The sequence below is a fragment of the Charadrius vociferus genome, unplaced genomic scaffold, assembly GCF_000708025.1.
Source record: "Charadrius vociferus isolate BGI_N301 unplaced genomic scaffold, ASM70802v2 scaffold549, whole genome shotgun sequence".
Lineage (NCBI taxonomy): Eukaryota > Metazoa > Chordata > Aves > Charadriiformes > Charadriidae > Charadrius > Charadrius vociferus.
Genome location: NW_009650103.1, coordinates 1,067,051 through 1,079,231, shown reverse-complemented (window position 1 = coordinate 1,079,231; position 12,181 = coordinate 1,067,051). Strand labels below are relative to the sequence as shown.

Below are 12,181 nucleotides of genomic sequence, written 5' to 3'. Positions count from 1 at the left end.
CAACTACATCACCCTCATCCCCCTTCTGGCAACCATGTTCTTCATAATGGGTACGTGCAGAGGGCAAGAGCCCAGGACCCACAGCACAGAGCTGGGTGTCAGCCTGGGGGCATGTCTCTCATCTGAGACAGGGTGATGTGGAGCAAGGAGCTGAGGGCTTGGAGTTGGAAGGCAGGCAGATGTCCCTGGAAGACCAAGAAAGATGGCATCTGAAGTCACTTTGAGGACTGACAGAGCATGAATGGGGGGGACTAGTGACTGATGGGGGAGCAGGGCAGGATTGCACAGGGCCCTTCTGCACTCCCCAGTGGGCTTCAAAGCCTCGACAGTCTCACCTTACCCCTCCTCCTCTGCAGGTTATGCCATGGGCTGGGGCCCCATCACTTGGTTGCTGATGTCAGAGATCCTCCCGCTGAAAGCCCGCGGGGTGGCCTCGGGGCTCTGCGTTGTTGTGAGCTGGCTGACAGCCTTCACCCTGACCCAGTTCTTCCTCCGGGTCGTGGTGGGTACTGCCCCGGGAGGGTGACCATCAGCCCCTCCTCAGACCCCCTCTGCACCAACTCATGTCTGCTTTCTGTTCCACCTCCCAGGAAGCCTTCGGCCTCGAGGTGCCCTTCCTATTCTTCGCTGTCATCTGCGCTGGGAACATCTTATTCACAGGCTGCTGTGTTCCAGAAACCAAAGGCAGGTCCCTGGAACAGATCGAGGCCTTCTTCAGGACAGGCCGGAGGTCGTTCATGAGGTAGGAGCTGCCATCTGCCAGCTGCACTGGGCCACCAGTCCACGTGCTGAAGGGCAAGAAAGAAAACGGTTGTGCTGCTGGAGGTGGAGGCTGGAGCTCTCTGCGAAGGCAATGGGAGAGGAACAGGCAGCAATGACTGTCTTGCTTTGGATGTAGAAGTTGCCAACTGGAACTTTACCTTCTCTTCCTGTCATTCAACACTACCTGTTGGTCTCTGGGCAACATGTCAACCCGAGGTAGAGGACTAGGTAACCAGCACCAGGCTGGAGATAAAGATGTCCTGGAAAGTAGGACACGTGGCTGTGGACAAGAGATGATACGCGTCCTTTGCTCAGCAGCCACCAAAGCAGCCCGAGAGCCCGAGAGTTTGGCTGGAACAGAGTTAACAGCTATGGCCGTTTTGGCAAAAGTTCATCACGTAGTTGCAAGAATAAAATGGTTTTGCCTCCAACTGCAAGCTGTTGCCTTTATTCACAGAGAAGGGAGCTGCAGGCGGGTGGGATGGGAGAGGCAGACCAGGGCTGTGACAAGGGGACCGCAGCAGCCTGCAGCTTCCCAGATGAGTCTCATGTACTTGAGGACTTTGAAAGAGGCAGAGACAGATATTTTGTACAAAAAGCCGCCACATTTTATTGCTCTAAAAACACACATTACACTAGAAGCCTAATGAACAAGGCCAAATACAGTTCACAAAGGAAATACACGACAAAACAAAGAACAGGAACAGACAAATGTTCGGCTGTAGTGCAAGTGATTCACTGTAGGAAAGACACAGTGGGTACTGACAATACTTTGTACTGGGATGGGTCCTTCCCACCCCAGGGTTTTACTGATCCACAATGAAGGTGGATGTGTCTCCATCACACTTGTGTGTGGAGCCTCCACCTCCATCACTTTGAGATTTCAACTGCATAGTTAGTAGCAAATTGCTCTTACCTCTTTCCTGTGTGTCCTGCAAGATTGGGGACTTTTTCATTTTTTTTAGAGCCTAACCCTAGGTAAAACACAGCCGCAGGAGGTGCTTATGGCTGCGAGGAACGAAGGGCTTTGCTGAGTATCACATCCAACCTAACTCCTCCCAAAAGAGCAGCACAACAAAGGCTGAGCTGGGAGATGTTTTGCCCAAGCATTTGTCCAACCTCCTGAAATGCACTTGGCAGCCCGAGGGCTGGTGGAGATGTTTGTGTCCTCCCATTCCTGGAACATTCAGCCTGCTGTGACAAGGAAGCATGGGGTAACATAGCGTATTTGACCCAGATCTCAAGATATGCTAACTACTATTTAGATCCCCTGTAGCAGGAGATGAGAGAAATCACCTAAGAGAAGATGTGTTTTATCAGACGATAACTTAAAGCAGCCTGCGACAGAGGAAGAGAGATGGGCCAAAATCAAAACCACAGAGAAAATTCAGTATTAGACCTAACCTTTGCAGCTGAGACCCATTTCCAGAAAGATGTTCAGCTCTGGCTAGAATATGACTATTTCTAAGCATGGCCTGATTACAAGAGGTCTCAAGAGCCTCTGGTTTCCACTGACCTTCTGAAGATCAGGATCTCTGGCACCCTTGCGCTAGAGCATTCTCTTTCTCACATGGCTATGCACCAGGTCTTGATATCTTCACTTCAGTGAAACCTTTCCCTGAAGACAAAAAGATGACAAAGATGAATTGAGCTTCCCAGAGCTTGGCCTACAGAGGAAATGCCCAAATATGAAATGAGGTTGGACTCTTCAGGTCCTGCGAGAACCTCATTGGAGAAGTATTTTCTGAGTGACCTCCTTTCTTTGATATAGAAAGTCTGAGGGTTTTTGCTACAACATTTAGAGTCTGAGAAATCACAGTGGCTCTTTCCAGAGGTAGAATGGTCTTTTTATTCACTGCACACACAGAGAACCGATTGGTGTTACAAAATGAGCTCCTGCCCAGAGCCGCGAGGTCTGGGTAGGCAGCAGAAAGTGAGCTTCTGCTCTCCTCTTCACACCCAGGGGACAGTGGAGCTGATGTGCACAAGTGCTGTCAGCTTCATGACCGGGAAGAGTCGCACACTGTATAAGTGCACGTGGGTAAGAAGCGCACAGCTCGTGTGGTGCATGGTGTAAAGGTCCATTGCCAAGTGCACGCGCGCTGCCAGTACCCAGGTGTCTTTCCACACTCGCCAACAACTCACTGTAGTCACTGCATCACCTGCTCTTGAGTTCTCATGTAACAAAACTTCTGTCCCACCATCTCCCAAGAGGCCTTTTCAAGACCCAGCAAGCAGAACCTCTTCCACAGAGACCCCGTGGATTAGCCATCCAGCCTAGATGCCACCAGCAGGGATTGGGTTGAGCCTGTAAATTCTCTAGAGCAGGGCTTTTAACTTCATTTATCCTTACACAGCTCCAAGCACCCTGATGGTGCCTCTAAACACAATTAATAACCACCATGCACCGTGAACGGGCGTATTATCTACTGTGATGCTACTACTCTAAAGGTTCTTTCTATCTCCACAAAAACAGTGTCTTGCCTACACAGAGGTAACACCATCCACTAACTGTCACTGCAAAAGCCATGGGTGCTGTCGCTAAGCCACATCTGCAACAATGGCAGCATCTGGCTTGGTTTCAGCTGCATCACAGACAGCCGAAATTCCCAAGAGCTCCCACTCCAGGCACGCATCTGTAGGAGTCAGCACTCTTGGAGCACAGATCTGAGACACCTCCTGTTGCGGCAGCACAGAGACAGTCCCGGTGTCTTTAAGCATTGTGGCCAAAGGCTCCAGCTCAGCTCTTCCAGAAGACTCCCTGAGCCCTATTTTCAACAAAAGCGTTGAGCTCAGAGCTGAGCTTTGCAACCTGCTAATGGTGATGCAGAGCATTCACATGCCTTGGCCCTGGTGTCAGACCCAACTGCCACAAAACACAGCATGACCATACTGCTGGCATCCACGGGACTTCTACCGTCGGTGCCGAGGGAGCAGAGCAGATCCATCCATGCCGACGAGCCCTCCAGGTGACCCGGATCAGCGTCTGCCTGCGCTGGCCCCAGGGACTGTCCAAACGCCATAGACCAGCAGCAACCAGGTGAAGCCCAGGAGGGTCCCACCAGTCCTGTGGTTCATCACCGCGGGCGCAGCGTTACTCTATCGCCTCTGCTTTGCCTTTCCCCTCCTGTCACTAAAGCTACTGTGGAACTACTCACAGCGCAAAGCAGTCACTACCAAAGACATGCTCGTAGCTACGTGCATCAGTCTGCAACATTCCTCTACTGAACACTACTTCACTTCCCAAAACCCCCTGAAATCAAAGCAGATGTCCTGTGCGCTAGGCAGGACTCTGCACTTGAACCAGCGGGTACAGGCACTGCGCAGGGATGCTGCCGGCTCGAAGGGCAGAGAGATGGTTACCACTGAAGCATCCCGCGGGCTGCGGTGTGTTCCTCCTGCAGCGCCCCAGCGTGACCCACCCGGGAGCTGCGTTCCCTGCACGCACACACACACACACACAAGGAAGGCCAATGCCCCGTGTATTGCATGCAGCAGCAGGGATGCAGCCCGGAGCAGGGGGCTCTGAAAAAGCACAGCCTTTATTGAAACCAGCAGCATCTGGGCTGGCGGTGCCCATTCTGCGTCCCAGACAGGCTGGTGTCAGAGCCATCACGGTCCAGAGGTCTGGGGGAAAGGGGCTGAGCAGAATGCGGCTGCCCAGCATCCAGCTGCACGTAAATAAACCCAAGCCACGTCCCCGACTGGTGTAAATCCTCACACCCCCCTGAACTCCACGGAAGAGACAACAGCTAACGGGAGCTGGCAGCAAAACCCCCCCCCACCCCATCCCCTGGGACCGCTCTGCTCCCGCCGCAGTGCTCACGCTGCATCCGCACCCCGCCACCTTCTCCGGCAGCGGCTCCGTCCCCAGCTCCACCAGGGAGGTGCTGGTGTCATTCTGCTAACACAAATACGCACCGTACTTAGAGGAAGGACGTGTTATATCGATATTTTCCAACACAACACCGCTCGGAAGCCGCAGAGTGGCTGGAGGACAGCCCCTTCTGACAGCCAGCGCTCAGCCTCCAGCCGGGTTTCTCAGACCGCAGCGCAGCCCCGCTGGTCCCCACCGTGAGTCAAATGGGACCACCAAGCGTTGGTGGCAGCGGGAGCTCAGGTCCCAGGGCAGGGGAGCAGGAGCAGGCTGCAGTCCCCGCTGCCACTGCTCTCCCGCCTCGGCTGCCGAGTACAAACCTCCGGCCCTGCAGTTACAGCTCCCTTCTCTCTCCCAGAAGGGGAAAACAAACTTTGTCGACACGCTTTCCGAAGTCTGAGAAATACTCCGAAGGCTGAAATAGGATTTTACGGTATCTCAGTTATAGCATCCCAGTGACAGCAGCCAGGGCTGTCCCTGGGTTCAGAGAGCTCCCCCGGTGAAACGAGGCGGTCCTTTGAAGGACAGGAAACAGCACTCCTTTCTCCTATGGCCAGAGAAAATGAGTCCCATGAAAATACTTAAATAACTAGAAATAAATTATTCCCCTTTTTCCTAAACAGAATAAAAAGCAATCACGTAAAATCAAATAAATTAACCCCCCCCAAAAGAAACCACGATGAGAAGAGGGGGATCTGAACTTAGTGAGCAGTTTTGTTCTGCATGATACAAAGCCAACAGAAAATACAACGCGAGAACCACTGATGGAGCCTGGAATAAAGCAGCGAGACATCCCAGCTCTCCACACTGAACTGGTGCCAACTTCTCTGTGTTTGCAAAGGAAGGATATGGCACCTTCCCATACAAAACCAGCCCGGGACTGATGCAAAAAGAACATGAGGCCAAAGATAAAGGCTGTACCAGACAGAAGCAAAGAGCAGAGGGACAGGTCACGGGAGCAGGAGCGGATGCAGAGAGTGAGAGAGAACAGAGCAGAGGCCTGGGCTCATGAGAGAAGGATGCTCTTGCACATCAGTAACCCTTACACCAGCAAAAAATCCCACTTGGCTCAAGCAATAGTAGCCTTTTTCAGCTGAGATAAAGCAAATCTTATTTCCCTTCTTCCCCGGTAAAGGAGTGAAGCTTAAGAAAAGTCCCCTTATTAAGACAAAGTAATTAATTCTTATAATTCAAGTAAATTGCAATAACTGCCTGCAGTGTATCCAGAGGAATGGAGGGGACTGTGCTTTGTAGGTGCCAGGATCTGCCCCAGCACCTCTGGCAGCTCCTCTGCAGAGATGGTCACTGCCTTTATATGGGTTTTTTGCTGGAAGTCCTTGCCCGCGCAGTGATGCCTCTGATGCCTGGTCTAACTGGACCCATATTAAAAAATACTCAATGGAAGAAGACCAAGCTTGGGCATCACCACGCGCTGTTAAACCCTGGGTTGGTGTACCAGACCTGGGAAGGGCCACACCAGAGATCGTTACTAAAAACATGTAACGTGCAATGGCAGGTTATCCCCAGGCACGAGGCCAGCGGCTCCCTGACTCCCATGAGACCAGCGCAGACACGGAGGTGGCAGGTCAGCTCTGTCCCTCCCCACCCCAGCCGGAGAGCAGTTCCCAAACGAGCACTGCATCCCAAATGAGCCTCGGCTCGTCATCAGGCATCACTCCAAAGAAAGGCTGCCTATTCAGGCTTGTAAAGCAGCACTCAAAGAGCCAGCACCTCTGCAGCAGAAAAAAAAAAAAAAAAAATTAAAAAATCGGGGGACTGAGATATTTGGTTGAGGGTTGAGGAGAGAGGGACCAACGTGCTGAGGTCTGTCAGCTGGTGTGAGAAGAGGGCACAGCCTGCCCCAGCCCCTGAGGTTTCCAGATGCTGCAGTGTCCAGGGAAATCGTGGCGTAACGGAGAGGGGAGTGGGCAGAGGGAAGGGCAGAGAGGATTTCCGTATCTTCACCATCTGAATGTCCAGAAGAAGTTACCCCGAGCTCGAGTGCTTCAGAGAGCCTGTCCCTCCAGGGAGCCTGTGAGCTTCTCTTCATCCATTTGCTTCTGCTGCTGGTGGATCCGGGCATAGGTGATGGCATCTCCCCTGCAGAGAGAAGGGACAGCGTGGGGAAGGTGAGCTCTGGGTGCCCACCATGGTGGGTAAGCTCCTGGCACAAAGGTCTCCCAACCGGGGCCCAGCACCCTCCGTGCTGAGGGATACCAGGAGTGAAATGGGACTTGTTGGCTCTCTCCAACCCCACCAAAACCACTCACCGCCCCCAGAGCTGGGGCCCCCATCCAGCGGCTGCAGAAAGGGGGCTGGGACCCACGAGGCAACCTAGATTGAGCTCCCAAGGAAACGCTCAGAGCTTCAGCAAACGCTAGGACCTGCCCTCCCAGGGCTTTGAGATGTTGGCAGGGAGATGTTCTCGGGCAGCATTTACACCTGAAACCACGGTTAGTATAAGAGGAAAGCGTGGCCTCAGGGAGGAAGATGGGGGTAAGGGCTGGTGGTCCACCTTCCCTCCCCTCCACAAGCAGACAGATCTCTCTTACTTTTTGCCGAGCGCCGACAGGCCATAAAGCACGCCGGTGGCAAACGCGATGGCATTTCCAAAGAGCGTGGTGAGCGTCAGGCTGAGCACGACGGGGAACACAGCCATCCTGGAAGACAGAAGCAGCCCTCAAAGCCAGGCTCCGCTTCCCACGGGATGCAGGGATGCTTGTCCATCGCAGCATGCCCACGGACATCCCAGCGTGGTTCCCGGGATGGCTTCACCACCACAAGACACCCCACCAGCGTCCTCACCCGCAGTAAAAAGCAGCTTTCTGCCAGGGCCGCAGCTTGTCTGCCCTCGCAGAGACAGCGTTCGCAAACTCGATAAACTGGCAACAGAAGGGCGCTTCGCACAGGAACAGGATGAAGGCGTTGAGCCTCCAGATAGAGAAAACCAGAGTTAATCCCACCCGCAATGCCCCTGCCCCCCCCCCAGAGACCAGCCGTTCCCATGGCCAAACGCAGGCAGAAGGGAATGGCGGGGCTGGACCCCACTGCGCTCCCTCCCCCCTTCTTGATAATTCCCAAACCCTGGTGCCCCAGACTCGTTTTGGTTTAGAGTATCTCAGTATTTCCTTAAAAAGGAGTAAAGAAAGAATGTAAATAGAATAAACCCAGCATCTCAACCTGCCCAACGGAGCAAGATCTGGTGACTCTCAGAGCCTGACAGATGTTTCACTCGCGTCCGCTGCCCAAGCGGGGCAGCTCTGCCCCTTGCCCAGTGGTGTCTAATTAACCAAACCTCCCTCCCGGCAGAAAGAAGAAAAGAAAACTCTGCTCACATCATCCACACGCCGGCCGCGATGTTCAGGGGGTTGATGGTGACACAGTTCCAGAGACCAGCGAAGGCACAGGCTGGAAAGCAAAGAGGCTTTCAGTGACCATGAAGACCACCAACCCAGCGTGCCCGCGGGGGCAGCGGGGCCGGAGCGCGGCCTCCCGTCTCTGCCCTGGCACCTCGCAGCCACACCAGCATCATTTTGCTCTCCTGTATTTTGGGTTCTTTGGCAGAGCCAGGGCTGCCCAGAAGAGCCCTTGCCTCAGCCAGCACCTCCAGGCACTGCAGAGCAGCCTGTCCCGACCAGCACAGGAGGGCGGATGGAAAGGGCTGATGGCCCGAAGAGGAGCCTGAGATGCTGTGGAGAGGGTTTCTTCCCAGCTCCTCGAGCCGGGGATCCTTTTGGTGTCTCAGCGTGGCACTTGCACAACTATTTCACAACAGACCATTTGCTTTTACATGGAGTCACGTCCAGGGCACCCTGGGCTTTATTTGCTAAGGAATTCCTGCTTTGTCCCGGGATGAACAAAGAGGTCCCAGCAGGCACCCGCCTCTGAGCAGCACAGGGAACCTTCCACAAAAACATGACTTGCAGCACCGAGGCAGAGGGGCAAAAAATAAAAAACAGCAGAGCTGAACCCGGTCTCTGCCACACACTGCTGGTTCTGCGCTAGAGACGGGCAGAAAAGAGCCAAGTTTGGGTCTCCACTAATACAAATAGAAGAAAACAAAGCAAAGCCCAAAATAGCCCCAGCACTCCCGGCCCCTTGATGCAGGGAGAGGAACCAGGCAGCAGCATCCAAGCCGAGGTGGCGTGTGTCTCCTTCCTGCCTCATTAAACTTGCAGAGCGTTGCCGGCACCTGATACGGCCCTTTCCCCCTGCCCACACCAGCAGGCTGCCGGTGCTGCCCGGGAACCCGAGCCCGGGGGGGAGGGCAGCGAGAGCCGGGCTGAGGCTGCAGTAAACAACACCACCCTGCAAAACTCCGGCTAAAATGATACAGCCCTTAGAGGCTGTCTCGGGGATGTTTAGCAGCTTAACGAAGAGCAGCAGAGTCCATCTCTGGGAATCAGACCAACCTGGGTTTGGGTGTTTGAGATATCTGCGTGTGTTTTGCTACGGGGATCCCTGAGCAGCGCTGCCGTGAGCAGTCCTGACCTTCAAAAGCCCGGCACACATTCGCAAGGTTTCTTTTAAGCAGTCACTGCTGAATCCTCAAAGTTCCCTTAAAAATAGTTATCCTTATTTACCGGATTGGGAAACAGAGCTGCAGGACTAGATAGGACTGGCCTAAGGTCACCCCACAAAGAAGTGACCCCCTGGTTTCAGGAAATAACCAAACAAGGTGGTTTTTAAAGGCTTCCTTGGACGATTCCACAGGACCCAAAACCTTACGGAGAATCCTGCAAAAACAAGAGCAGCCAACAGAGGAGAAATGCCAGAGGACACGTTACCGGCCATGGTCCAAGGGCACTTCTCATCTTCCCATCACAAAGGGACCAGTGTCAGCATCCCCATGCTGTGGGGGAAACCGAGGCACTGGGGTGGGATGACCGGCTCACAGTCACACACACCAACAGCTGGAGAGCTGGAAAAGCAACAGCAAGCGGGATTGCTGGGAGCAGCAGGCAGCTCGGAGAGCAGGGCACAACAGGGAGGTTCCTAATTCCTCTGTCACCAACAAACCCCTGGATGCTGACGGGAGAGGAGCTCAGGGGAAGCACTACAGGCATGCGACGCCTGCTCTCACCCAGGAAAGCACACTTCTGAAAATAACGTTAAGTGACTTTCAGGCGCTTTATAATTAAGCAGAACAGCAGAAAGCAGCTGCACCTCGAACATCCCCGAAACGCAGCGGGGCTGGGGCAGAGCCCTGCCTTGGTTAACAGCGCGGTGCAGCGGAGCAGTCCAAGAGCTTCACAGGACTACAAACTGATCTCAGCCCCAGAGCAGACCTGGGGAGGCACAACATTGTATTTTTCAAGCAGGTTTTGGGCCTTACTCTATTTTTTAATCTAGCCAACCAGGGCGGGGTTTGTCAGGGTTCTGGTTCGGTTTTATCCTCAAACACCCCAAAACAACCCTTCAGCACTAAGTCTCAGCTAAGCAACCACCCTGGTTGCCAGTGGACTAATGACCCAGCAAGCCTGAGCTGAGCAAGCCCATACGTCAGCGCGAGCACCAGCCAGTGGGAAAGGAGTCAAAGGTTTATAATCGCAGGAACACTGCACCCGGTGGCGGTTGCCAACAGCCACAGAGATAACGATTTGGTGACCTTCGGTCTCCTTGGCAGAGCAGCACATCCCACAGCAGCCTGGTACATCCTTGTCCCACCAGGACGGGATCGGCTCCTGCCTCAACAGCCAAAAAGGAGCTGCCAAGCCAGAGACTTCTTTTTGCAAAACAGAGGCTTTGCAATAGGTTTAAAATGCAGATAATGCTCAATGGCACGTAAGCTATGGAAGGCAGACAGTTCTGCCATTTGTTTCACTGCTGTCCCATCTCAAATCCCTGAGGAAGCACAAATAACCAGGAGCTAAAATGGGGGGGAAAGAACTCCACCCCCCACAAAGGCTCTATTCATCTCGAGCAGCTGGTCACTGTCCTCAACACAAGCCTATTTTTGCTCTGAGAGCATTTTACAAAAGCCACAGACTCTCCTCGTCCTATTACAAACAGGAATTATTACGAGGGAGAGAAGGGACTTGGCCAAGGTCACCAAGCCAGCCTGTGCAAGAGCCAGACACAGAACCTGGACCTTGTTTGTCTTGTTCCTGCTCCGGCCCCTGGACCTTTCTGGCTTAAGCGAGTTGTGGGCTGCAGGTGTTTGCATGCGGTAGACGTTGTCCACCCATCTCACCTCCGTTAACAAAGTTTCTCTTCCTTTCTACAGGGAATTTTTCCTTCTGTGAGAAATAATCCAGCCCTGCAGCAGGGCCACCATCCAGTTGCTCAAAATCCTTACGAATGATTTCTGTTCTTTCATAGCGAGCTCTGAAAATAGCAGCCTCGCCGTGTTATTAGCCACCTCTTTTCCAAGCTGTCCACCTTCAACAAGGTGATGCTGAACAAGGGGCGTTTTGAAGAGAGCCATTACCAGCACGGGGCATTGGACCGCTGCCTCTTTCCACAGTCCCCCATTTCTCTGCTCGTAAGAGGAGCCTGTGTCTCACGCTGCCCCCGTCTCTGCCTGACGAATCTCATGAAGGAAGACTGTCAGGGCGACAGCGCAAGCTGTCTGACTCCCCAAATCATCGGCAATCCCGTGAAGAGCCTAGCTCTTCTTCCAAAAGCTCCTTCTTCCAAAAGCTTCTTCTCCCAGACTCACCCAAATACGTAAAAAATCTCAGCTTTCCTTTCAAAACAAGTCACGAGTCCTCAGAGCTGTGAACAAAAGCTTGGGAAAATAACCCAAGTATAATTCAGCTGCTTTGAAACATGAAGACAGAGGAAAAAATGTCCTCAAAGACTTGCACTATTAAGGCACTTGTGAGCTGCTCCAGCACGAGGTGGGCAACGCCGCCAATGCGACCCAAGAGCCACCCTCTCCCGCTCTTCACCCTCCAGCCCCATCCCCCGGAGCTCTGCGTGGGCCAAAGCCACACAAAAGGCGCCGAGGCTCCGGCTACAGCCCCTGGGAAAGACGCCCTTACACAAACCCCCACCTGGGACCTGCGCTGAAGACACGTCCCAGCTGGTCTCTTGGCCTTCTGCCGGGACCAGGCGCGCGGGGGCCTCAGGCAGAGCATGGCGAGGACGGTACGTTTTGCCCCGTAAGAGCAGCCCTGCCAAATCTTTTCACACCTCCAGAATTGCAGCACCTGAGACGCAAAGCAAGAGCGGCACGTGTTTTACCAGCCTGGCCGAAATGGGCTGCTCCGAGCCTGCCCAATGATAACGCGGTCTACAAGGTGGGCTGCAAAAACGCCCTGGGCTTGTGCAGTCAACCCCCTCTTGCAGGCAAGAGGCTGGCATGGGACGGGGACAAGGAGAGAGGGGCATCCGAGGAAACGCCGCAGCTGAGGGACTAAATCAGGGCTGACTGCACTGGCTGAGAAACGCTCTTGTTTTACTAGAAGTCGTGGACCTGAAGTGGGAGAAATTCTCCATCCTGTGCTCTGCAGGAGATCAGACTAAGCGGTCATAACAGTCCCTCCTGCTTTTAAGAGCTATTAATCTCTCCACAGAATGTAGCAAAACAGGACTATG

General features: G+C 53.7%; 2 protein-coding genes across 2 annotated transcripts in view; one reads left to right on the top strand and one right to left on the bottom strand.

Moving 5' to 3' along the window:
* Positions 1-746, top strand: part of SLC2A6 (solute carrier family 2 (facilitated glucose transporter), member 6) — a 5,092-nt gene extending 4,346 nt beyond the window's left edge. The window contains 3 exon segments of the mRNA XM_009892248.1: positions 1-50; positions 357-502; positions 591-746. The exon segment at positions 1-50 is cut by the window's left edge and continues 11 nt beyond it. Coding sequence (XP_009890550.1) covers positions 1-50; positions 357-502; positions 591-746 — 352 coding nt within the window.
* Positions 747-6,526: 5,780 nt separating this feature from the next.
* The window catches only part of CACFD1 (calcium channel flower domain containing 1), a 6,582-nt gene continuing 927 nt past the window's right edge, over positions 6,527-12,181 (bottom strand). Inside the window, exons 2-5 of the mRNA XM_009892247.1 lie at positions 7,975-8,047; positions 7,445-7,570; positions 7,192-7,299; positions 6,527-6,739 (exon numbers count right to left, since the gene is read on the bottom strand). Coding sequence (XP_009890549.1) covers positions 6,646-6,739; positions 7,192-7,299; positions 7,445-7,570; positions 7,975-8,047 — 401 coding nt within the window. The 3' untranslated portion in view covers positions 6,527-6,645. The remainder of the gene's footprint in view (positions 6,740-7,191; positions 7,300-7,444; positions 7,571-7,974; positions 8,048-12,181) is intronic.